Source organism: Lepidochelys olivacea, assembly GCF_965140295.1.
Source record: "Lepidochelys olivacea isolate rLepOli2 genome assembly, chromosome: 9".
In the NCBI taxonomy this organism is placed as follows: domain Eukaryota; kingdom Metazoa; phylum Chordata; order Testudines; family Cheloniidae; genus Lepidochelys; species Lepidochelys olivacea.
Window position 1 is genome coordinate 58,308,829 of NC_140419.1, and position 26,526 is coordinate 58,335,354.

At 52.0% G+C, this 26,526-nt stretch overlaps 1 protein-coding gene across 1 annotated transcript in view; it reads right to left on the reverse strand.

Annotated features, from left to right (window-relative positions):
• Nucleotides 1-545: 545 nt before the first annotated feature.
• The window catches only part of MPP1 (MAGUK p55 scaffold protein 1), a 56,015-nt gene continuing 30,034 nt past the window's right edge, over nt 546-26,526 (reverse strand). The window contains exons 6-12 of the mRNA XM_084638835.1: nt 23,004-23,200; nt 22,400-22,506; nt 19,747-19,827; nt 18,203-18,283; nt 16,388-16,590; nt 15,075-15,149; nt 546-2,149 (exon numbers count right to left, since the gene is read on the reverse strand). Coding sequence (XP_084494961.1) covers nt 1,973-2,149; nt 15,075-15,149; nt 16,388-16,590; nt 18,203-18,283; nt 19,747-19,827; nt 22,400-22,506; nt 23,004-23,200 — 921 coding nt within the window. The 3' untranslated portion in view covers nt 546-1,972. The remainder of the gene's footprint in view (nt 2,150-15,074; nt 15,150-16,387; nt 16,591-18,202; nt 18,284-19,746; nt 19,828-22,399; nt 22,507-23,003; nt 23,201-26,526) is intronic.

The following is a 26,526-nucleotide window of genomic DNA, read 5'->3' on the forward strand; positions in this document are numbered from 1 at the left end:
GCTGGCTGCTAGGACTGATTGCAAAGGTAATGATGGTACTGCTCTGGAATCTTCTAATAGGAACTGACTAAATTACCAATTTGTTTTGGTCAGCACCTACCTTGGCCAGCTTGGAACATGGGATTTTTGCATTGGAAGGCCCTATTCCTTTAAAAGGGCACTGAGACTGTTTGTGAACCAACCCACACATGCATATTGCTGGCTTTGCCCTAACTTCCTTCATAATAAGGCTGACTTTTGCTGTTTGGTGGGAGGGAAAGGGGCAGGGGTGAGTGCTCTTGTTAAGTGTAGGGAGTAAAGCCAGCTTGTGCTGGTCCTGTGTCAGAGAATAAATTGAGCAGTGATTCCCTGCCCCTTTAAGGGCCAGTGTGGAGCAGTCCTGTAGCTTTTCTGCTCTTGAAGGGCAGAGAGGTGTGCAGCTCAGATGGCAGTGTCCTAAGGGCAGGGAATACCTCACTGTAGTTCAGCTGTTTCCTTGGGGAGCAGTTCATTGGACAGATGCTGCAGTGACCTATTGAGCTCAGTACAAACTATGAAACCAAGCAAACACTTCAACACTTTTATTGCTATGTGGTGTTTCCCTGCAGTGGACTAGAATAAAGGTCCCTATTGCACATTATCAGGTTTTTTGGCATTCTTAAAAATTGTAGATTTCAGACATGTTAATCCCCTTTCCCTCTACCCTTCCTGACAATAAAGCACACAAAAAGGTCCTTTGAGCTAGACATTGATTATGGTTTGAAGAATTGCTGCTCCAAAGGGGCCCCTAGCACTATCCTGCTGGCAACACTTAGTTCTGGCACCAGAGGGGGTCTTGGGCTTAAGCAGCCCCACAAGTGGAGGTTGGGGTATGTGCACATATGGAGTAGGTGCACTCCTTGGACACATTTCAGAGTAACAGCCGTGTTAGCCTGTATTCGCAAAAAGAAAAGGAGTGCTTGTGGCACCTTAGAGACTAACCAATTTATTAGAGCATAAGCTTTCGTGAGCTGAGCTGTAGCTCACGAAAGCTTATGCTCTAATAAATTGGTTAGTCTCTAAGGTGCCACAAGTACTCCTTTTCTTTTTTCCTTGGACACAGTGAATGTGCCTGGATAGTCTCTCTTGTTGCTATGTAATGGAATGGAATGGATAGATGATTGGGTCCAGACAATCTAATTTACTGACTCCAGGGGTTATTTTAATCATTGTTGCCTTAGTGGTGTCTATGGTCAGAGGTGTCAAGTTATAACTGCACAGGCTGAGTTAGGAACTCCACACATCCAGCATGGAAGACCAGCCCCTGGGGTGACCAACTCCAGCTCACAGTTAAAAATAATTAGCCCTTCTGGTTGTGCAGAAAACCCTTGGAATACAAGCTGTGGTAGCACTGGCTTAGCCTGAAAGAACAGCTCTGTGTAATCTGAACTGCCCCCTTAGCTCAAGCATGTGCAGACTCTGAAGCCTAGGGCCAGGTTTTTCAAACAGTGCATTCTGCCCAGCTGCATCAGATAACAATGTGCAAATGGCCAAATAAGATTCCGAGCTCATGGTGTTAAAGTGCCTTCATCCTGTCTTCCTCAAGAGTGAAGCACAGTGCAAAATAGCTACTGGAGCAGGCCCCTATTTTCCCCCTCAGTCAGTGGGAAAGCATCCCTGTGTGATCAGTAGGAGTGTTGCTGAGTGGAGGGATGCTATATAGCCCCACCTGTGTAGCACTAGGATGCAACCCCTAAGATAAAATAGAATTTCTCCCCCAAACAACATGCCAGGGAGAAGGCTTCACACTACAGTAGTGCTGATGCACAAGGACTGGTGGCTTGAGCTTGGCGATCCCTGCACTTACCCTGTGCATAATAGACCAAGTGAGATTGGGGCCATAGAACGTTAAAAGGAAAGGGGACTGGGTGTTGCACTATGTAGATCAGGGGTTTCCCACCATTCCATTCTGCAGGATGGGAGTAACAGGAAGCTGCTAGGGTTGGACAACTGCTCAGTAGACCCAGGAGACAGGTACCCACTGGGGTGAGCTGCAGGCCTGCTCAAAAGCTTCTTGTAGCAGCTTGAGGCTTTCATCCACACCGTTGTTGACTAGTGACAGGTCAAAGTAGTGTGCGTAGCGGCTGCAAATGGTCTCCGACTCCTGGCGTAGCTGCTGCAAGGCCTCCGACTGCAACAGAAGAGAGCCAGTGAGCTGGGGCTTGTGCGAGGGGTAGTGTGTCCATACAGAACCCCCAGGCCAAGGAGGTTGAGGCTGGTGGATTGCCCCTATTGGTTTGGGAAGTACATGATGCACTGCAGGAGGGCCTCTGGCCCAGATGAGACATTGCACCCATTTCTTAGTGCAGTGGTTTGTACCGAGTACTGGTCTCGTTAGGCAGCACCCCCTACTCTTACAGCATGTTGCCATAATGACCCTCATGGGGATACTGCAGTGTGCCCTTATTGCTGTGCGAACTGAAATGATAGCAGCTTATTTAGGGACTCGCAGGTGCTTCCTAAAACTCTGGGTGCTGAATGCCCAAAGCAGCACAGGGGCTGCTGCATACAGCATCACTCTCTACTTGAGAAAGCTAGCTCTGTTTTATGTTTCCCACACACAATAGGCTTGTGGCAGTCCCAGTAGAGTGCATAGGCGCCAGCTCCCTAGGCCGGCCTGCAGAGGACCTATACACCTCACTGCAGGTTGCAATTCCACTGACTCTACCCTAAAAAGTTGCAGAGTATCTTTAAGATTAACTCTAGCCCTGTGAAAAGAAATCTCTTTGGGCTGGGCTAGTGGGACACTTTCCCAGCAGTGTTATACTGGTTTAACTCCCCAGGTGGGCACTTAGGAATAACAGTGCCTCTTCCCTATGACACTTTGAATGTGCTATCAGCAGAAGAAGGCATCCTATCTTGACCATAGGTGGCCCTTGGCAGGGAGATTACACCCATACAGTTCTGCTGGTAAATTTCCCTAGGGAGACAAACTTCCTCAACCTGCCTCTGGAGCAGAGCCCCAAAGACAGACAGGGGGTTGAGGGATGAGGGTGCTGGCCTGGGACTCTGGATAAAAGTTCTGTTCCCAATCCAGCTGCCAGCCAGCGGCATGCGCTCAGGGAAGTTACTTCCCCTCCCTTCCTCGGTTTATTCAGACAGCAGGCTCGAGTCTCAGTCTCTGTTCACACTTTCCTTGTACCTCTACTGCTGAGGGTCACCTTTGGTAATGGCAGACATCAGAGATGGCTACATGGCACTCTGCTGCACACCTAGCTCCTGAAGGTATTGCAGGCCCGCAGGAGCCTGCTCCAGCATCCAATAAATATTGTAAATAGGAACTCCACTACAACTTCCTTCCTGATTCTCTCTAGCAGAGGGGTAGCTATCTTAGTCTGTATCCACAAAAACAACAAGGAGTCTGGTGGCACCTTAAAGACTGACATTTATTTGGGCATAAGCTTTTGTGGATGCATCTGAAGAAGTGGGGTGGTTCTTTGAGTAGTGGCCCTAGGGGTGCTCCACTTTAGGTGTCTGTGTGCCCCTGCACCTCTAATCGGAGATTTTTTGGTAGCAGTGTCCCCATTGAGCTCACGCATGTACTCTCCCTCCCTCATGGTCTGCCTGGAGGCTATTTAGCACTGCATGGGCAAACCCCCCTCTCTTCTCTTCCACCTTTGGCCTCTGAGGGAACAAGCAGCCTCTTCCTTATCTATGTCATTAGCATAAGTAGTGTTTGTTTTGTTAAGCTAGTGTTTATTTTATTCCTTTGGGGTTAAAAAAAAAAAAGGGAAAAGAACTTCAGTTTTCTGCCCTCTCCAGGGACATTCCTCCTCCCGCCCCCCCCAGGCATCTAGTAGACTTTTTCTTTTAAACTGGAAAAAAAAATTATGAAAATAAAAGACAATGCTCTTCTGCATTCCTCCCTGCCCAGGAGCTTGCCTGGCTCTCTCTGCTCCAAGCGGTGCCTCTCCTGCCAGGAGTCAGTTCCTGTAATGGCCAGACACTCACTGTGCCTGGGAGAGCCTCATAGAGGTGCTTTACCTGCCACAGCTAAAACAGCAGCCTCGCAGGAGCTGAAGTTAAAACTCCTCCCTGTGGAGAAAACACTTCAGTCTACAGGGGACTCCGGTGGGTGCTGACCCGGGATCATCCCCGGAGCCCTCAATTCAAAAGTGGTGAAGAGGAGGAGAGAGGGGAAAGAAAGAAAAGCCACCAGCAGACTCCCCGCAGAAAGGCTTGTAAAAAGAGCTCCTCTGAGTAACTGGCCAGCCAGCAGGGCTCCCCAGAGCGGCCACCTCGGTAAGACACCAGCAGAGGGACCTCCTGCAGTGAGCTCTGCTGTGGCAGCTCTGAAGCAGGCACCTGAAAGGGGCTTTCTGCTGTAAGTGCTGCCCTGCAGCACAGTCCCCATGGCACTGTCTTGCGCAGGGGCTTCCAGTCATACTCTGAGATGAGAGAGGGGACAATTACCATACCATCTCTAAAAGAGCAGCACCAAGAAACCCTTTGGTATCAAGTGTAACAAAACTCCCATCTAGGAAGTGTTCTGCACCTTCCCAGCCATCAATACTGACAACATACTACAGACACTCCTCTGTGGTACCACATAAGCCCATGGTAACACACGTGCTCTGGAAACCTGTGGCCTCAGTACCCAGGGAGGGACAATTACTGTACCATCTCTAAAATATAGTGGCACCAACAAACTTTCTATACTAGGGACAACAACACTCATTTAGGGAGTGCTCTGCCCATCTATCGGTACTGACAACGTACCACAGACACTCCTATGTGGTACCAAATGAACCCATGGTGATGCACGAGCTCTGGTACCCTGGAGACCTGATGATTGGGGAAGAAACGCAATCCCCATTACTTGGTACCAGGACCCCGGTACTGAGCACATCCCTACACCCAGAATTGCTCTTGGCACCGGGCTGTCTACTGCCAATACCCCAGTCAGCGGCACCCTTACCAACTGACACTGGCCAGGAGGAGATCATTCCCTGGCCCCTCATTGTTGCCCACCATCACACTATATGCCCTTCTGTTTCTATTCAGCCTATTCCTCACCTGCTCCCTCAAAACAATGGGCTGACCCTTCACCCCAACCTGCAGGTCCTCTGCCTCCAGGTTTGGTTCCTTCTTAGTTCCAAGGCTTAGAGGCAGAATGATGAGCTGAAAGACGGGTTGCAACACGACCACAAGTTGACCACGCAACATACTGATCTACAAAATGGAAATGACTCCAAGTTTGTGTTATTCCAAACACACAGACCCAACCTCATCTTTCCTCCCTTTGATTTTGCGTTACTTTTTAAACGCTCACTCAGCTCCCTTAAGGTACATCTTGTGGCGAAAACGGCTTCCCACTTGGTGTTTGCTCACCCACTAATGCGTAGGTTCTTTAAGGGCATTGGGAATCTCTTCCCCCGTGTGACACCACCTGCTCCAGCCTGGGACTTTAACTTAGTTCTCAGGGTTTTGACTAGACCTTTCTCTGAGTCCAGGGCAACTTGTTCTCTCTTACACCTGGCCATGACGACAGCATTTCTAATTGCCATCACCTCAGCTAGGCACATAGGAGAAATAGTGGCCCTGATGGCACATCCATCATTCACGGCTTTTTTTTTTTTTTTTTAAAGACAAAGTAACTCTAAGGCCATGTCCCAAGTTTCTCCCTACTTTCTCTGCACTTTCCATGTGAAAAAACAGTTACTTACTTTCTCGTAACTGTTGTTCTTCAAGATGTGTTGTTCACGTCCGTTCCACATTAGGTGTGCATGCGCTGCGTGCACGAGCGTTGGAAACTTTTTCCCTTAGCAGCTCCTGTCGGGCCGGCGGGGCCCCCCGAGTGGCGCCACTGCGCTGTGCATATATACACCTGCCGCCCTGACCCCCTCCGGGTCCTTCTTGCTGGCGACTCCGACAGAGGGGTAGGAGGGTGGGTGGTGGAATGGACGTGAACAACATCTCGAAGAACAACAGTTACGAGAAAGTAAGTAACCATTTTTTCTTCTTCGAGTGCTTGTTCATGTCCATTCCACATTAGGTGAATTACAAGCTTACCTCCGAAGGAGGGTAGGAGTCACGGAACAACTGCTCAGAGGACCGCTCTGCCAGCTGCCGCATCCGCTCTGGCCTGCTTGTTGACTGCATAGTGGGTCGTGAAGGTGCACACTGAGGACCAGCTGGCTGCTGTGCAGATCTCCTGGATCGGGACCGTGGCAGGAACGCCGCGGAAGTTGCTTGCGCCCTGGTTGAATGGGCAGTGACTGCCGGGGCCGAAACACCTGCGACCTCATAGCATGCCCAGATGCAGCTTGTAATCCAAGACGACATCCGCTGTGCCGACACTGGGAGGCCTTTCATCCTCTCGGCTACAGCCACAAACAGCTGCGTGGATTTACGAAAGGGCTTGGTGCGCTCCAAATAGAACGCCAGCGCTCAACGCACATCCAGGGTGTACAAGCTGCAGTGACTCGGGTCTGTATGGGGTTTCGGGAAGAACACCAGCAGACAAATGTGCTGGCCCAAATGGAATTGGGAGACCACCTTAGGGAGGAACTTGGGGTGCAGTCGGAGCTGCACCTTGTCCTTGTGAAATACTGTATACGGTGGCTCAGAGGTGAGGGCCCTCAGTTCGGACACCCTTCTGGCCAAGGTAATGGCAACCAGAAATGCCACCTTCCAGGAAAGATGGAGGAGAGAACAGGAAGCGAGGCTCAAAAGGGGGTCCCATGAGTTTAGAGAGGAACAGCTTAAGGTTCCATGGAGGGACTGGGGGGCGGTGAGTACGGAAACATCCTCTCCAACCCTTTAAGGAACCATCCCACCATTGGTGGGAAAACACTGAGCCCCCCGAGAACCCCGGATGGAAGGTGGAGATGGCCGCCAGGTGCACTCTGAGTGAGGACGGGGGCTAGCCCTTGCTGCTTGAGGTGCAGGAGGTACTCCAGGATGACCTGCACTGGGGCCTGGCCTGGCCGCACCTGTTGGGGTTCACACCAACATGAGAACCTTTTCCACTTGGCCATATAGGTCGCCCTGGTACAGGGCTTTCTACTTCCAAGCAGAATCTGCTGCACAGGAAGGGAGCACTGGCTCTCCAGAGTGTTTAGCCACAGAGCCTCAGGTGCAGTGACTGCAGGTCGGGGTGGAGAAGCTGGCAGCCGTCCTGTGTAAGGAGGTCCCGGTGTAGGGGCAGGACTACTGGGGCCTCCACTGACAGCTCTAGGAGCGATGTGTACCAGTGCTGTACCAGTGTATCACCGCCACCCTGACCCTGCACACCTTGAGTAGAACCTTATGTACTAAGGGGAGCGGGAGAAAAACATACATCAAGCCCCCTCTCCACGGGATCGCAAACGCGTACGTGAGCGAGCCCGGGCTGTGGCCCTGGAACGAGCAGAACCGTGGGCACTGGGCGTTGACCCTGGTGGCAAACAGGTCTACCCGGGAAAACCTCCACCTGTGGAAGAGCGAAAGCACGACGTCCACTCTGAGCTTCCGCTCATGTATGCAGTATGACCTGCTGAAGGAGTCCACCAGCTCATTTCGTACCCCCGGGAGACAGGACGCCTTGAGGTGAATTGCATGGGCTATGCAAAGGTCACAGAGGAGAGCAGCCTCAAAACAGAGTGGCAAGGAACGGGCCCCGCCCTGTTTGTTTATATAAAATATGGCAGTAGTATTGTCTGTCGGAACTGTCATGCTATGACCACTTAGAGTGGCTTGAAAGGTCTGGCAGGCGAGACGAATTGCCCTGAGCTCTTCACATTGATATGGAGCAACTGCTCTGCTCCGGACCACAACCCCTGCGTCGTGAAGTTCCCCAAGTGAACCCTCCATCCGTGGTCTGACGCGTCCGTCACCACCGTCAGGTCCGGTTGTGGGGCGGCAAAGGGGATGCCTTCGCAAACCACGGGCTGGGACTGCCACCACCGCAGGGAGTCCAGCATGTCCCTTGGGGCTGTCACTACCAAGTCCAGGGGATCCCTGCCTGGTGGTACATCCGAGCGAGCCACGCCTGCAGAGTCCTGAGTCTCCGTTTAGCATGCCTGACCACGTGCGTGCAATCTGCCATGTGGTCCAGCAGCCACAGGCAGCACCTGGCCGTTGTCGTTGGAGACTGGCGCAAGGAGGCCATCGCTTGCTGGATAGACTGGAATCGGGATACTGGAAGTCTTGCTCTGGCCTGCACCACATCCAGGACCACTCCTATGAATTCTCCTCTCTGCGTGGGTACGAGCATGGACTTGGGGAAGTTGATCAGGAGCCCCAGCTCGCGGAACAATCTCAGGGCCACCTCCACATGACCCCCCATTTCCGCCTCGGATCGACCCACCAGGAGCCAGTCGTCAAGGTATGGGTACACCCGGATTCTCTGCCTCCGTAAGAAGGCCACCACCACCACCATGAACTTCATGAACACTTGTGGGGCCGCGGCTAGACCAAACGGGGGAACCACAAACTGGTAATGTTCTTGGCCCACAGTGAAGCGCAGAAACTGCCGATGTGTTGGGTGGATGGCGATATGAAAGTATGCGTCCTTCATGTCGAGGGCAGTGAACCAGTCCCCCGGATCCAGGGAAGGGATGATGGTGCCCAGAGAGACCATGCGGAACTGGGTCTTGACCAGGAACTTGTCAAGCCTGCATAGGTCTAGGATGGGGCGAAGGCCCCTTTTGGCCTTGGGGATGAGGAAGTACCGGGAGTAGAACCCTTTCCCCCTTAGGCTGTGCGGCACCGCCTCTACCACCCCCGCCTCTAGCAGCAAGCGGACTTCCTTCTCTAGGAGATGCTGGTGAGAGGGGTCTCTGAAGAGGGACAGGGAAGCGGGGTGGGGAGGGAGGGAAGGAAGAGAATTGCAGCGAGGTACCCGTTCTGCACCGTGCGTAAGACCCAAAAGTCTGAGGTAATGGTGGACCACGCACGGGAGAAACAGGGCAGGCAGTTCAGGAAACAAAGGGACGGTTCCGGTGACTGGTTTGGTATGCTGTCTTCGAGCACACCTTCAAAAGCCTAGCTTACTTCCTGGCTGGGGTTTGTGCTGGCCTTGTTTCTGGCCCGGTGCATTATTGTTACTGTTGTTGCACTGTTGCCTGTTATCCCTGCCTCGCCTACGGTAAGGCTCATGCCTATGGCGAGGCTGGTACTGGCGTTGAGGGGGAGGTTGCGGCTTAAAGGGCTTCCTCTGGGTCCCCGGGGTGTGCACACCCAGCGACTTAAGCGTAGCTCGCAAGTCCTTAAGGCTGTGCAGCCTCGTGTCTATCTGGTCTGAGAAGAGCCCGGACCCTTCGAAGGGGAGGTCCTGGAGTGTACTCTGGACCTCGGGCGGCTGGCCTGAGTCCTGCAGCCATGCCAAGTGCCTCATGACCACCCCCAACATGATTGTTCTGTTCGCCGCGTCTGCCAAATCCAAGGAGGTCTGGAGAGAGGTCTTAGCTACTGGCTTACCCTCGTCCACCAGGACCGTAAACTCCTGTTGGGAACCTTGCAGGAGGTTGTCCTTAAACTTCCCCACTGCCGCCCAGGAGTTGAAATTATGCCTGTTGAGGATGGCCTGCTGGTTCGCAATCCTCAACTGAAGGCCCCCAGATGAGTTCACATTTCTTCCAAAAAGGTCCAGGCGTTTCGCCTCCTTGGCCTTAGGGGCCGGGGCCTGCTGTCCATGGCACTCTCTTTCATTTACCGCTGAGATCACTAGGGAGCATGGACTCAGAACAGGAACTCATAGCCCTTAGATGGGGCAAAGTATTTACGCTCCACTCCTTTGGCCGTTGGAGCGCTGGAGGCTGGGGTCTGCCATATGGTCTTATATTTGGACAGAATGGTCTTAATGAGCGGGAGCACTATTCTGGATGGACCTTTGGGGCTCAAAATGTCCACCATGGGGTCTTCCTGCTCAACCATCTCCTTGGCCTGCAACCCCAAGTTCTGGGGGACCCTGCACAGCAACTCATGGTGGGCTCTATAGTCTATTGGTGGAGGGCCGGACACCGCTGTACCCACTAACGCCTCATCCAGGGATGACGAGGAGGTTAGCTGCTGCTCGACCCCCTCTGGCTGGTCCTCCTGTTCCCCTTATCCCGTGGGAGGGGCCTCTGGCTCCGGCCGGGGCAGGAGTCCATGGGACAGCACTGGACTCGGTGCCGGTCTCTCCGGTTTATCCTGGGGGGATGCTGGAGGCTTGGATACTGTAGCCTCTGACACCGTCTGGCGTCGGTGCAGGGACCGGGATCACTGCACCGAGTAACTTGCCCTGAACGGGGCCCCTTGGTGCCCCTGATAGGCCCAGGGGGTCCAGAAGGGCCAATGGCCTGGCGGCCCCCATTGGGGTTGCTAGCCCACCTGAGGGTCCCTGCTGTCCAGGGCCCGGTGTGGTAGCTATAGCGGCCTGAGTCGGCGCCAGACTGTAGTGATGCCAATCGCGACGACCATAGCGGTGCCAACGATCTGCGCCGGCAGGAGAACGAGCAGCTCCTGGCTGAGTGGGAGCAGTACCGGTATCCCCGGAACCAGGACCAGTGCCAGCGTTCCCTGAACCGGGACCGTCTGTGGGAGTCCTCTGGCGAGGGCCGTTTCAATTCCTCCTGGTGCCAGTCTCTGGGTGGTGCCAGAGAGCAGTGTGCCCTTTCCGGTGCTTCCTCGCGCGAACCACTCCCAGTGCCGCAACTTCCTTCTAGGCTGCTGGTAAATGAGTCCACGGAGTCGGAGCTCGACCGGGACCAACTCTGGGAGCGGTGCCGGGACGGTGTCCTCAAGCGGCACACTATTGCCAGCTTACCCCTCAATGGCACCCGCGGCATGGGTGCTGGAGGGTTCTCTCTATGCGGGAGTGGGCTCGCCACTGACAGCTCAATGAGATCCTTTGCAGCCTCAAAGGGGCCAGGCGTGGAGGGCTGATCCGTTATGCCCTCGAGCCCATCGTCTGCACTGAGCTCACTTAGATCTGGGCTCGGGGGGGCTTGTGCTGCCGGGACCGCCGGTGTCAGCACCAGTACCGCGGCCTTCCCGCTCTTGTCAGCGCTCGGGGCCTTGGGAGGCGCTGGCCTCCTGTGAGGGGAATGACCGCACCTTGCTTTTGGCTGTGCCAGGGGCCGCACCGGAGAAGACAAGCAGTGCCGGGGCCTAGTCTGGCGCTCTGGGGCTGACAGTTTACAGTGCATAGCCAGTGCCAGGTCTCTCGACAGCTCCAGGGCACTACGCACCGAGGAAGCCTGAGCTAGAGTCAGGTGCTTCAGGCCCGGTGGCTGCAATGCAGCCTCCATCAACAGCTGCTTTAAATGAAAGTCTCTTTCTTTCCTTGTTCTTGGCTTAAATGCCTTGCAAATCCTACACCGCTCAGTTTGATGTTCGTCCCCCAGGCAACATAGACACGAGTCATGGGGGTCACTAACTGGCATAGGTTTGTGGCACGTGGCGCAAGCCTTGAAGCCATGGGCCTGTGGCATGCCCTGCGGCGGGTGCTGGAAACCTCCAAGCACCTAAATCACTTAAGTGTCCACCATCAAGGTATGTTAACTAACTGATAACAGCTACTCTGAAAAGGCTAAGGGACTGCTCTTCTGAGAGAGAGAGAGAGAGAGAGAGGTTGTTCCAACGCCGCCATGGACGATAAGAAGGAACTGGAGGGGGTCAGGCCGGCAGGGGTATATATGTACGGCGCAGTGGTGCCACTTGGGGAGCCCCGCCGGGAGCCGCTAAGAGAAAAAGTTTCCGACGCTCGTGCACGCAGCATGCGCACACCTAATGTGGAATGGACGTGAACAATCAACAGATCCATCTCCCTGTTTTTTCCCAAAACCACATAGCGACAACTGGGAGACAATTGTGCATATACTAGATATTAGAAAGACATTAGCATTCTACTTGGACAGGACTCAGGACTTCAGGAAATCCCCTAAACTCTTCCTTTTGTCCACAGAAAGATCCAAAAGTTCTGTGATATTGCCTCAAAGACTATCCAAATGGGTCTCTAGTTGCATTAATCACTTATCAAGGACACAACTTGCTTCCGTCCAGAGTCCATAAGCACTCCACGAGGTCAGTTTCTACCTCAATCACATTCCTTAGGGATACCCCTATCTCAGCAATCTATAGAGCAATGACTTGGGCCTCTGCCCATACTTTCACAGAACATTATGCGATCATTGAAGATTTGGCCACTGACACCATCTTCGACTCCGCAGTACTCTCTGTAGTAAAAGACTCGACTCTGAAGTCCCAGCCTCCAGTGATGGGTACTGCTCGGGAGTCACCTGAAGTGGAGCACCCATAGGGACACTACTCGAAGAAGAGGAAGTTACTCACCTTGTGCAGTAACAATGGTTCTTTGAGATGTGTCCCTGTATGGGTGCTCCACAACCCACCCTCCTCCCCTCTACTTCGGAGTTCTCTATAGGGCTCTGTGGTAGAGAAGGAAGTGAGGGAGGTTCGCCCGTGCTAGGGAGGGAGAGCACATGCGCAGGCTCAATGGAACACTGCTACCAAAAATCTCCGATTAGAGGTGAAGGGGCACACCTAAAGTGAAGCACCCATAGGGACACACATCTCGAAGAACCATCGTTACTGCACAAGGTGAGTAACTTCCTCTTTTTTTACCCACGAAAGCGTATGCCCAAATAAATCTGTTAGTCTTTAAGGTGCCACCGGACTCCTTGTTGTTTTTCTGAGTCACTCTAACATTGTTTTTTCATCTCTGTCCCCAGTAGCACTTGAAATGAACATGGCTGTTCTCTTTACCAGCATCATGAGCTCAGCTCTGGGCAACAGTGAATTGCTGCAGCCTGCACCCCACTCTCTGTGTGGCGTTCAGCAGCCAGAGCGTATTTAGAGGGGAAAAATACCCCTGCTCTCTGAGCTGCTGGAGGTCATATTTTGGCCATTGCCCTTGACTTACTAAGCAGTTACCTGAACTGTGAAAGCAGGCTAAATATAGCATTTGCTTCACCACCCGGGCCTGTCCCCTGCGGCAGAAGACAGTTTTTATCAATAATAGCTCAGCCTTGCTTCACACTGGCACCTTCAGCAACTGCAGTGGGTGCATGGGGTTGCAGGCCCATGGAGCCAGCTGGCCCACAACTTTTTCAGATAGCACAATAGTTAGCCCTTACATAACACCTTCCATTGGACAGCACTTCATAAACACAGACTAATCAGTTTGCGGGTGGCACTTCATTCAAAGGCTACATAAACCCTCCACCTGTTACAGCCTCCTGATCAAATTGTCTGCAACCTAATCCCCAGCTACAGGTTGACAGACTCCATTCCCCGCTAGGGGGTCACACCCCACCTTTTTGGCAAAATTGCATTTGTCCAGTTTGATCAGTTGGCAAGAGCAAACGGGACAAATGCCCAGTTTTGCCAAAAAAGTTGGGACGGCTGGGACAGGGTTTAAAAAGGGGCCTGTCCTGGTCAAAATGGGACATGTGGTCACCCTGCTCCTCTCGCCCCCTGGTTTCAATGTCCAGCTGTGTGGAATTTCTCAGCTCTACTCTGCCATTGCCATGCAGGCACCCTGCTTAGCAAAGGGTTAGCTTAGCCAGGCCACGAGTGAACCAAGTGGGTTAGAAAGACACGCGCCTGCTGCAAGCTGCAGCCTAGGATCCCAGCGCTTTCTGAACAGATTGCTGCATAAACCCCCCTTTCATCTTCAGTGGTAAAGGGCAGCAGCTCAGTTAGCTAAATAATCAAGAGAACATCTGCTGTTGCCATGTGCTATTTGCATAGACAAGACTATTCAAGGGCAGGACAAAGGGACCCATCCAGCGGCACACCTAAGCCAGTCTCTCGTACAATACCAGTCACTTGGCTGCTGCACAGCACCAGAGACTGGAGAGGGGCAGCTGATCCAGGTGTTACTGTTTCGGGCTGGCTGGCTGCCGTCTAATCAGCGTGAGCCACACTGACAGCAGGAAGGTCTCTGCAGCTTGAAACTGCTGCAAGTTGACAGCGCTTTGGCTCTGGGAAGTGAAATGACCTGTGCAGGGCGAGCCCCAGGCAGGGCAAAGTCAGAATCCATGAATGCCAGGGACTGGGCCCCTTAAGGAGCCATTTGAGGGGTGGTTTGTGTCCTTGCCTATTGGAAACTCAGCAGCTTAGCTGGGATTCATACGTGAATGGAGAGGGGTTGCTGGGGAGAAGCTGCTGGCAAAGTCCCCCCCACCCACACTGCCACATCCCCTGTAATTCCAGTCCTGAGACAGCCCTCCCCTCCCTAGTTCTGGTGCGGGAGGGGAATGAAGTAGCAGGGGGCACCGTCCCCAGCTATGCTGCTGTCTGGGGTGAAGGTCTTGCTGCCTTCGCTATTCCTATAGGCTTGGAGGCAGCCAGGCGCTAGCTATGGAAGAGCACACATGCTAGACAGTTTCATTCCCTCCAGCCACCACAATCCCTCTAAGGGCAGGGGAAGCAGCCTTGGAGGAGGGGCAGGTTTGCCTCATCTCACCTCCTAAGGAATTCCTTTTGCAAAGTGGGGAGATTGGGGCCCGCTGGGTCCTGGGGGGGGATGGTGCTGGCGACTGGCTGAGGGGGAAGAAGCTGTGCCCAAGTCTCTTGTTCAAGTCCAGGTGGCCACCAGCCTGAATGGGGAATCAGCCCCTAGCCCCTTACAAACAGCTGCTGTGGCCCCAGCTGGGAGGGTGAGGGGGGAAGCGCACTCACACGCACAGCTTTGGAGTTACCTGGTGCTCTGCACTTTATCTCAGGGAGGTTTAAGTTTGGGGTATTGCAGATTAACTCCACTCCTCTGGCTGGAAAACCCAGACACCCGACAGGGAAGGGGCAAGCACCAGTTTCTGAACAGTGGACAGGAGAACAAGTCCCCAGGGAGGAAAGGGAACAGAAACAATTGCTTGGGGGTGAGATTCCCAAATATATTTAGGTGCCTAAGTCCCACTGATGTTACTGGGAGTTAGGCACCTAAATACCTCTGTGGACCCTACCTTTGGGGTCCCACCACTGTGAGGAAAGGGCTCTTCATCCCCCCGGCCACAAGCCACAATGGGGAGCGGGGGGTGTGTGCAAAGATGCAAGCGTGCGTGGGGGAGTGAATATGGGAGAACACGCCTGTGTAATCGCTCCACCTCCCGCCACACCATGGCACCCACCTGATTGGCCTGGTCTGTTGGCGCGATGAAGACAATGAATGGGGACAGCTCGGCAGTGCGCACAATCTTCAGGGTCTGCAGATGGGAGTCAGGGAGAGAGAGGGGTCAGGAGCAGAGTGCAAGGCCCTTCCTGCCTTCCAGAGGGCTGCCAGCTCTGCTGGGTCCCGGCTGGAGGCCAGGATCCCCGAAAATCACACCCTGGGTGTCTGCCAGGGACAGGCCCATGTCACAGCCTCACAGAGAGGTGGGTCAAAGGCTGGCTCTGTGGGGCTGCGGACAGCTTGCACTGCTGCTGCCAGAGGTCTTTGGGCTTCAGGCCTGTCACATCAGCTAAGTATAAATTCACTTTAAAAATCCTTAGCTTGGGATGCAGCAAAGGATTCCAGCTGCACCCTTTCAGAAGCTGCCACGGGGATGCTGGCCCTTGGCTGCAGGAGCAGCTGATGTTCTGCTAGCTAGACAGTGCCGATCTGAAATAGTGACACCTGAAGGCAGATCAGAACTAGTGCAATCTACCGCTGCAGGCCAGCAGCTGGTGACCTCCGCAGCTGTAATTATCCTCTCTCATCCCATTGGAAAGTTCTAAGGGACCCACAGAACAGCCATCATCATTAAGGGCTGGGACGGTCAGCTCTCACTGAGGGGAGAGGTTTGCCTCCATACCCTTGTCATTAGCTGAAGGCAGTAAGTCGCCAAGTTGAGGCGCAGACTCCCCTGCCCTTTCCACGGGCGCCCTGGGGATGGATATGCCAATCCCGTGGCAGCTTTGCCATCTGCCTTTATGCTCCCCTTCTAGGAGGCGGGTGCTCCCTGGAATACCTGTGCAGCAGGAAGGTGTGGGGCCATCAGCAGCAGTCTCGCCCAAGGTATCTGCCCAGTACGGGGGCACTAGGTGGAGTCCATCCATTGGTTTTATCTCTTGTGTTTAATTTTCCTTCCTCCGTGCCCTTTCCCTCTGGCTACTGGCAGGTGCATAGCTCAGTCCAGCTCAGTTGCCCTCTACAGTGCCCCACTCTCCTAGCCAAATGGTCTGCTCTTTCACTGCCTTGCCTTTTCACCCAGCCCCAGCTTGGGTTATGCTTTAAAGGATACATTTTGCACCCAGCCACTAACATCATGCCCGTGAGTGACGGGCCCCAGCGTTCTGCCTGCGCAACTGGTGGGCACAGTTGGGAAGACAGAGGGATAAATCCTCCTTTGCACCCCCAATTGCAAGTGCAGTTAAATGTGGGTGCAAAGCTGCCCCCGAAAATTTTAGAGGTACTTTTTCCAACTCTGACCCCTAACACGCTGCCCCCATCCCTCACCCTCACCTGGGGCTCAATGTCCAGGATGGCGATTTTATCCTGCTGGTGGATCTGATGCACTGTTTCAAACTTGGTGCCAAATATGTTTCCCTGGTAGCTCCCAAACTCCAGGAACTCATTGGTGGAGATGTCCCTGGTCATCTCCTCAGTGGAGATGAAGTGATAGTCCTTCCCGTCCACTTCGTTCTTCTTCTGGGGACGTGTGGTATCTGAATGGGCGAGAGAGCTGGGTGACTGACCTGTGCTGCCACCTCACAAGAGAACCAAAGGGGCCAGCTAGCTTGGGCCAACATGACCACTGAGCAGGAAGGCTGTGGAGAGAGTGGCTGCTGTGCCACTCTGCACCATAGGAAGCCCTCACATGTTCCCAAGCTGGGCCCTAGGAAGGCCAGGAGGGGGGAGTCAGAGGAAGTGAGCACTTGGTGAAGAGAGGCAGGGCCTCCATCAGCTTTAACCCTTTGCTGCTCAGAACAAGGGTGGGCAGAGCATGGATTTGCTGCCTGTAGTGCCTTGACTGTTGCTCAGGTGAGAGGATCTGGAGCATTCCTGCCTCTTGACCTCCTTGCCTATGTCAAGGGCCACCAAGCCCTGCCCCTAGTGATAAGTATGGCCAGCCAAGGTCACTGAAAGCAGCATCACTTGGGAACAAGGGCTCACATTAGAGCCTGGACTGGACTGTAAACTCTTTGCCAGCCCAAAACAGTTTTGGCAACAAAAATCAGGCCCAGCAAGACCTATGAGGCCTGCTTTGAAACTGACTAGGTTTCATGTTGATGGTGTCCTTTAAAGCCAAGGGAAAACACTGATCTACCAGCTCTGAGGCCAGGCTCCTGGCACCTCTTCTTCTATTTCTCCGCCGCTGACAGGAGGCTCCGAAAAGCCAAGATACCCCAATGAAAGCAACCTCCACCAGCCTTTGCGTGCACACCAGGCCATTCCCAGCATGGGCCTGGCTGGATGTGCTCTTCTCCAGCTGGCCTTGCCATGTTTTCAGCACTGGCGCTGCTCAGGAGTTATGGCAGGAACATGGGGTAATCTGAGCCCAATTGCATTCACCGATGGCAAGGAAACATGCCTCCAGGACAGACAAGCTGCCATCTTGCTGGAAAGTACAAGTGTGCTGGAGACACTGCTGCCTTGGTCGAGGCAGGCCCCATTTACCCAGCATGCACCCTGTGGGACTACAACATCTTCCCTAAACATGACTTTGAGCAACCTCCAGAGCCACTTTAGCAACACTAGCAAAACAGACCAAAAAAACCTCGCCCAATGTGGTGGGTCACTGAAATGTCCAGTGGCAGGAGCTCGTGTCTGATTTCAAGGCTGATTGAACTGAGGTTGTGCACTCCTGTATCTATGAACACATGGGGCTGAGACATTCTCTGACGGCATTTGGGGTGGTCCCGTTACTCTCGTGAGTCACTCCAAAGGAGCATCTATCACATCTTCCTGCCACCTCATCCCCACAGGGGTTCTGCATGCACCACGGACAGTACAGAATGGCTTAGAGCTTCCCTATCTTTTTTTTTTTTTTTTTTTTTTTTAAACAGGGACTATTTTTGGTAACCCTCCCCCGGTAATGCCAGGTGCTCAGTGACCATGAACCCAAACTGTGCAGGGCTCAGAGGGAGTTGGAACAATCTCTGAACATTCTCTGAAACAGCTTTTCTGCACCTAACCCCCCCCCAGCTCTATGCAGGTAAGGCTAGGAGTGAGTGCTGGGAAGCTGGCCTTCCTAGGGCTTTAAAATGGCTAGTTCTGGTTGCTGACACAGGCACTGGGGGCGGGTAGAGCTCGACCCCACTATGGGTGACTACTTACATGGAGCTGGATACCCAAACTTCTCCGGGTTCTTGCTGAGCAGGGCATTCTTAATGTGGCTACGACCTACCCCGCTTGCACCTGTGCAAGAGGATGAGAGAGGGATGGGAAATCAGTGCCCCCCAAAAGAGGCCTTTCCTGTACTGGAGAAGGGGAGAGGGGAATCACAAGAGCCATGTGGGAGAAGTAAGAGAAGAACCCCTCTTCAGAGGAAGGAGCTCTGGCAGAGAGAGTGAGTAGGGATGGAGCAGGATGAGCTAGCCAAGGAAATTCCACCCCTGTTGGGTCACTGAGCCCATCCCCCAGAAGGAATGGGATAACTGCTGCCCAGACCAGATAGTGGAGCCTCTTCGCCCCTTTGGAATGGACCAGACTCTGCAAAATGGGAGACCCTGTTCTTTTCAATATGGCCATAATGCAGGGCAATGCACTTCCAGTCCCAGAGCCAGCCCACTGCTTCTCCATGGACTGGGCAAGGCACAGCCTTGGCACTACTGAGTTAGGTCTGGATCCTCCTAGGCGTCTAACGCCCAGTGAAACCAATAGAAGTTAGGCACCAAAATACCTTTCAGGATCTTGACCTTAGTGTCTACACAGTGGCACTCAGCAATGTTAATCCAAATTACCAAAAGGAATTAATTTAAAATGAATTAAAATAAATCCCCATGTGGACTCATTCAGAATTAGAGTGGTCTTAATTAGGTTTTGTTTAAAGTGAATTAAGATAAACCAAATTAAAGGCCACTTTAATTCTGAACGTGTGTGTCCACACAGGGAGTTAATGTGGTTTAACTAACCCACTTTAAAAGCTAATTTAGAATAACTTTCCTGAGTGTCCCCTTGCAGACATGCCCTGAGTCTCATACCAAGGGGTCTGTGCCGTGCAAGGCTCAGGACAGGGGTTGATTCCCACCCTTAGGTTTAAACAAAAGGCAGCTTTAGCATTCTTTTAAAAAAAAACCCACTGCATTGTTTTTGAAAACCCATCCCCTCCCACCCAGGGCTGACTGCTCCTCCTCCAGGTTCCCTCTGCAGCACAGTTCACACCATGACTCGGGTACTGCTAACAGTGCCAGTTTCTAAATGCCCAAGCCGGCCAACACAGCTGTGCCTGAGGATGCCAGTTCAGCTCTTCTGAACTTCTACTGCACAGCCAGCAGGGGCAGCTCAAAACACAGGGAGAGCGGGAGCTTGGGGTGACTCTTGCAGCACCCCAAGCCCCCACACAAATCTCTCTAGAATACAGTAGGACTCTCAATCCGAGGAGAATACATTTTATTCAGGCCAGATGTAGGTCATAAATCCACCAGCTGATGTTGTTTTAAGGATCAAGGGCTTGATCCAAAGTCCACTAAAGTTGATGGAAACACTCCCATTGCCTTGGGATCAAACCCGTGTTAAAGAAGTAACAGACCTAACCCTCAGCTGGCAGGGTTCCCCAGTGGAAATGCTCTATCAGGTTCCATTCTGTCCAGGCCATTGTCAGGGTGGAGAGGGACAATGGCCAGAAAAGCACAACATGTACATAGAGGGCAGGGCCATACCTATCAGCACCAGGGTCTTCCTCTTGAAGGCTGGCAGCCTCACCACCTCCTCATATGAAATCACATCCAACTGGTCAAAAACTGGGGGGAGAGAAGGGAAATGGATCCAAGAGAGGATCAGAATCAGTCCAGATGCAAAATCAGGGCACATCCCTGTCCAAGGCCACTGGGACATATTGGCATCGGTATATAATACCGCCACCAACACATCGCTCTCATATTGTACTTTGCTTCAGTAGATCTCAAACCACTTTACAAAGGTCAGTATCATTAGCCCCTTTTTAAATATGGTGAAACTGAGGCACAGAGAGGGGAAGTGACTTGCCTTTTGGAGGGCACCAAACTATTTGCAAATTCAGTGAATAGTCTGGGCTGAAAAAAAAAATGGAGATTTTTTTAAAGTGAAAATGAAATAATTGGACTTTTCCTTCCAAAATGGCATTTCAGTTCAATATTTAGCTAATTTTTTAAACCACAAATAAAATAAATAAATAAATAAATAAATAAATAAATAAGAGCACGCGCGCAAGAGAGAGCAAGAATGAAAAACACCCCAAAGCAATGAACCCAGAAGGATTTTTTCCCCCATTTTTGTTTTGGCAAGAAAAAAAGAAAATCAGGCTTGCTTCAAACCAATCTGATTTTTTTTTTAGATTTTTCTATTTGGCCCATGTACCAAAAAAATCAATTACCCAGCTCTGCTCCTGAGGCTCGCTCCTAGGTCACACTGCATCCCTTACAAACTCAGCCGCAGAGAGAAATCAGCAAATGGTAACATACTTTGGGGATTAATATGGGGAAACTGTAGTGACAAGGTGTGAAATAAATGGCTCCTCTCCCCATTCAGTTCTGCCCAGGAGTCTGGACCCCAGAGAAGCCAAATTGGAAGCTGCAAGACTAACTCTTAGCTGAAGGAGTTATGGGGATCTTAGTTTATTCCCCTGAGGGAATAGTGAGGATCTTTATTTATCCCCTTGATTTACTGCCCTGTTTGTCACTGTCTCCCAGACTACAGGCCAGGCCAGGTGCCAGCATGTCCCCAGGCTCTGGTCACACAAAACTCTCCACCCCCCATCACTCAGTTCTGTGGTGCATTGTTGGCACTGGCTTATTATGGGTCAGTTTCAGGTCCTGGTACATTAAAACCTCAATAGTACAATCATTTAACCAGCAGGGTTTATTTGCTTGGCTGGGCCCCTGGATGAAGGTGGTGAATAGGGAGGATTCTCCCTAATCGAGGAACAGATTTTTGATCTGTTAAAAGTTTTAAGAGGTGAACTGAAAACCTCTGACTTGCCAGGACCTGAGTGCAGAGTCTGTGTTTGTCCTGATGCATCTGATGATGAGGGCCATAAATTAGCTCAGGGCCAGATTTCCAAGGTCTCCGCTCCTACAGTTGAGGCAGCTCAGCACACATTTCAGCACCAAATAAGGACCAAGATTTTAAAGGAGCTCAGCACCCATTATGTACCCACTGTGCCAAACTCTGGCCCTGGCTGTGGGTGCTGAGCCCTTCTTGAGCATTCCAGCCAGAGAGCTGCTTCCCGGTGCAACACGTCACTGGGGCACCATGGCAATGCTCAGATGTCACTATGCACAGTGTAAACGACGACACACAGTGCAGGGGAGAATTGGGCCCATAATTCCTAATGCAGAGCAGAGAGCTACACTTCTGGGAGAGCAAAATCCCAGGGCAGAGGGAGCAAAGTGGGCAGAGACCAGGTGGGGGAGCCTGCAGGAAGGACTGGGCTGGGGACCATCCCTCTGGCAGGACAACAGGCTTTACATTATCTTTAGTTATGGGTCTCTGCCCATCCTTCCTGAAATGGGATTTAACTCTGCACCCATTCCCAACTAACACACTTGGGCCTAGAACAGCTGTAAAAAAACCACAGATGGCTCTTACAAAGCTGAATGCCTAGTGGCAGCACCCCCGCCTCCCCTGGCACCAGGTGCTGGCAGAGCTGTTCCTACATAGCTCTTTCCTTCCAGTCAGGCGGGGAACACAGCGTGTTTAATCCTCTCTCCTTCCTGTGTGCACCCCAAGTCCACACCTGTTGTGACTCCACAGCAGCAATGTAAACAAAGCCAGCAGGTCGGGCTCTTTGCAAGCTGCTTTGCAAACAGGAGGAGACAATGTAAAGAGATCCCCAGAGGGGAAAATAATGGAGAGTCATTTACCAGATGACTCGAGGTCATCTGACTGATTTGTACATGATGGGACTCTTCCAAGAAAGCCAACACCAGGCGCGGGGCAAGATGCCTTTCCTCATGCTCCCCTGGAGGTAGTTGTGGTAGCCTCCAATAAGGAGACAGCTACCAGAGAGCACACCGCCATGCCCTGCAGCTCTGACTGCATTGTTCCTAGGAGGGGGAATTTAAGAGACCACAGGAAAGGCAGTTTTCACATGACCAGGGAGCCTGTTGCAGAGGACATGTGGATCACAGCCCCGTCACCAGGCTGCGGCATCCTGCGTATGCTGTCCAACCAGTGAAACAACCTCACAGAGTCCAGTGCTTGTTCTAAGCACCAGAGTCCTGCAAGCACCCCTGTCCTGCTGCCCGATGGGAAGGTGCATTGCAGCGACAGCTGCCAGGGCTGATCCTGAGCAGCAACGAACAGGGGCTTGTGACAAGGAAAGGGGCTGCTTACTTGAGCTGTGCTTGGCCAGGTATTTGTCTTTGCACTTCTTCTTTTTCCCAAAGGGGCTGCAGCTCTGGGCTTCACTCTGACTGGACTGGGTTATACTAGCCACACGCCTATAAGGGGGAAAACACACGAGCGACGGAGGGAGTCAGATCAGGTAAGGTTAGGTTTTGGTCCAAACCTAGCGACCCCCAGAAGCATCAGGATTTCCTCAATGCACAAGAGTAAGGAAAGGATAGTCAGGGCTCACACCAAAGGGGTCAGAGAGTATCTCCTTGCCAGATCTAGTGTCCACACCAAGGTGATCAGGGTAGCACCGGGCTAGACCCATGGGTCACTGTGGCCAAGGTCAGAGGGTGCCAACAGCCCATCCCAAAAGACACAGTCTACCTAGCTCTCTGCACTGAGCAGCTGGGCCCAGCTTCTCCAAGGAGCAGCACCTACACCAGTTTCATCTCTGAAGCATATTCCACATGGATGCAAGGCAGGGATTCTGAGCCACGAGCCCCTGGGCAGCTCCCATACTGGAGATGCAGCACTTGGAGCTGTGCACAGAGCCTGGAGTCCCCCGGCCCCCCAAGCTGCTTTCACCAGCAACTCTGGAACGTACCATTCTTGTAGTTCAGGGGAGGGGATTAGCCCTGCTGACTCCGTGGAGGACCCTTCTACCCGGCCCTGCCACCAGTTGCTGTCATCCTTGTTGATGATCTGGATGATGTCCCCTGTCTTGAACTTCAGCCCTGCCTCCTTGCAGGGGATCAGGCTGTCCATCTTGGGGTCATAGTCAAACTGGGCCCTCATGAACATCTGGAGAAGAAGCCAAAGGTCAGTCAGTCAATGCCACGTGTTTTTGGCTCTGCCATTTCTCCTACGCAGCTCCTGCGACGTCCCCCAGCAGTGACCATACAAGATGGGGTAAGAGATTAACTGCCCCAAACCTAAGCTGCAAGTGTAGGGCACATCCCCATCTTGTCTCCCCTGTCCATGACCCCCTTTTCAGGTCTTATCTGCAGACCTGATGAGCTAGAAGAGATGCCACAACCTAGAGATGAAGGGGCCCAGGCATTTAGAAATGCCAATCATTAGATTACGTACACACTCCCCCAACCGCACTGGCCAACCCAACAGTCAGTCTGAGGGGCTTTAATTCTACCTGAAGATCCACCCAAAATCTAACTCCATGCCTTCCCCGGCCATCCTAGCAAACTGCGTGTCCTCTGACTCTGGGAATCTCCTGGGGAAGGAGGAATGGCATCATCCTTGGGGAAAGCTAAGAATCCAGACAGCAAGTGTGAGGCAAGCGCTGCCAGAGGTTGGGGCACAAATGGGGAAAGAAACCATCTCCTGGGGGTGAACTGTGGTGAACAGGTAGTTAAAGGTGGGATGAGCGGGGCAGAGGGAAGACAGAGTCTTGAACTGAACATTAACTGCTACAGCCATTGCTTCAAAACAGGACCAATTCTCCTTCCCATTTCTAGTCCCTCCAATACGGGATGAGCTGGAGCAGATCAGGACCTTGTGGTCTAGTTGTCTCAGGTTCTCACCCTGCCACTGGTCAGTCCCTCCACACACGCTATTTCCCCTCTCCCAACGCAAAGACTCTCACTATCAATCAGAGCTAGTCCAAAACCTAAATGCAAGACACTGAGAGCAGGGCCTAGACAGGGTTACTTGGCCTGGAGCCAGCCAGATAAAGTGCAGTAAGCCAACAACAGGCAGGACCAGGGGAATTCCTCTATATACCAAACATACAGAGCTCTCTAGCAGGCACTGACTCAGCTATCTGAACCAAGGGGGCAGGGGAACTGGCTTAGGAGTCAGGTGCCAGAAGCCACAGAACAGACAGGGAACGTCTTTGAGCACAAAGGTCTCTGCATGAGCATTGATTTGGGGAGTGGGGGCTGGAGTGGAAAAGTTTCCAGAGAAGGGGATGACCTGATCCCTCATGACCAGATATCTTCTCCCATCTTCTGCCCAAGGCAGCAGGTCTCAGAGGCTGGGTTTTTGTGTCCACACCTCGCCAGGAGCAGCGGTTTGCCTGGGATTTTACCTTTGCTGAGTAAACTTCTCCAGCTGCTCCCTGGCCACCTCTAGGAAACTCGCACCTAAGCTTTGCAAACCCATCACATCGGCTTTAGCAGGCAGGGCAACCCAGAGGGCTCAGCACTGGGGACCTTTACAGATAGAAAGGGCTCAATCTGCGAGTACAGTCCTATACCGTTGTCCATACCAGCTCCCTGCATCTCTCCTGTGGCATGTCTGTTCTGTGAGCATTGCAGAGCCCAGAGCAACTGCAGATGAGGAAGTACATCTTTAGCAATATCATTGGTAAGCTCCACCCATGGGGGCTTTCTGGCTGAGAGAGGAAGCTGGGCACAGCTGGGATTTTGCAGTTGAGGGGCAGCTTTGCAGGCACCAAACATTTGATCACCGTGCTGAAGGGTGGTAGTAGCTAAATCTACAACCCATGGAAAACCTGAAGTGTGTGATAGCATACCCCATAAATCACAGCTTGCATGTAGAGATGATCATCTCTGAGCAGCAAAGCCATGAGTAGGAGATCTCTACTGTCCAAGGGAGGACGCTTGTTTGAGATGAAATTTACCTCCATTCCACACAAGCGTGGAGTTCACTCAACTGTTATTGCTGCAAGTTATTTGCCCTGGAAGTGCAAAGCCATGACACTTAGAAAGTTTGCGGATGATACCAAGCTGGGAAGGGTTGCAAGTACTTTGGAGGATAGGATTAAAATTCAAAATTATTTGGACAAATTGGAGAAGCATTTTGAAGGAAACGGAATGAAATTCAATAAGGACAAATGCAAAGTACTCCATTTAGGAAGGCACAATCAGCTGCACACATACAAAATGGGAAATGACTGCCTATAAAGGAGTACTGAGGAAAGGGACCTAGGGGTCATAGTGGATCACAAGCTAAATATGAGTCAAAGTGTTACACTGTTGCAAAAAATGTGAACATCATTCTATGATGTATCAGCAGGAGAGTTGTAAGCAAGTCGCGAGAAGTAATTCTTCTGCTCTACTCCGTGCTGATTAGGCCTCAGCTGGAGTAATGTGTCCATCTCTGGGCACCACATTTCAGGAAAGATGTGGACAAATTGGATATAGTCCAGAGAAGAGCAACAAAAATGATTAAAGGTTTAGAAAACACGACCTCTGAGGGAAGACTGGGGGGGGGAAAAAAAGGATTTGTTTATTCTGGAGAAGACAAGACTGAGGGGAGACATGATAACAGTTTCAAGTACATAAAAGGTTGTTATAAGGAGGAGGGTGATAAATTGTTCTCCTTATCCAGCAAGGACAGGAGAAGCAGCAAAGGGCTTAAATTGTAGCAAGGAAGGTTTAGGCTGGACATTAGGAAAACTTCCTAACTGTCAGGATAGTTAAGCACTGGAACAAATTGCCTAGGGAGGTTGTGGAATCTCCATCACTGGAGCTTTCTAAGAACAGATACACCTGTCAGGGATGACCTAGTTATTACGAAGTCCTGCCTTGAGTGCAGGAGACTGGACTAGACCTATGAGGTCCCTTCCAGTCCTACACTTCTACGATTCTCTGATGTGGAAGCAGAGAACAGTGCAATTCATGCTTGGAAAAGAAGCTACTCCCACATGATGTCTGGAGTAAAATATTCTTTTTTGTCCCATCTTTAGACCCTGCCAGATCAGAGCTCTTGACAAGCAGGGCCTTGGAGATCTTTCTTCCCGAGCAGGATAAACCAGACTTTCTTTGCAACATATTAAAATAGGGGTTGGCAAAGTCCTGTCCATGACTGTCCTCACTTTTACTATGGAGCTGTGGCCTGTGAGATAACAGGTCCCAGCATGTAGTAAACAGTATCCCTTTGTTGCCAGAAGGCCAGAGTGCTGGGGATCAAGATGGAGTATTGCATGCTGGGACTTGAAGACTCTGTGAGCCACATCTCAGCATTAAAGACCATAAAGGGTCCAACTGCCCCTGCAAGTGAGGCTTCCAGACTCCAGATTCGCTAGTACAGCCCCTTCCATTTGTCAAAATTTGGATGGACCAACCTGAGAAGAGCCTGTGAAATACCAGTGACATTGGCCAATCTCTTGTTAATATAAGAGCTCAGCAGGTTGTGACACCCTGTAC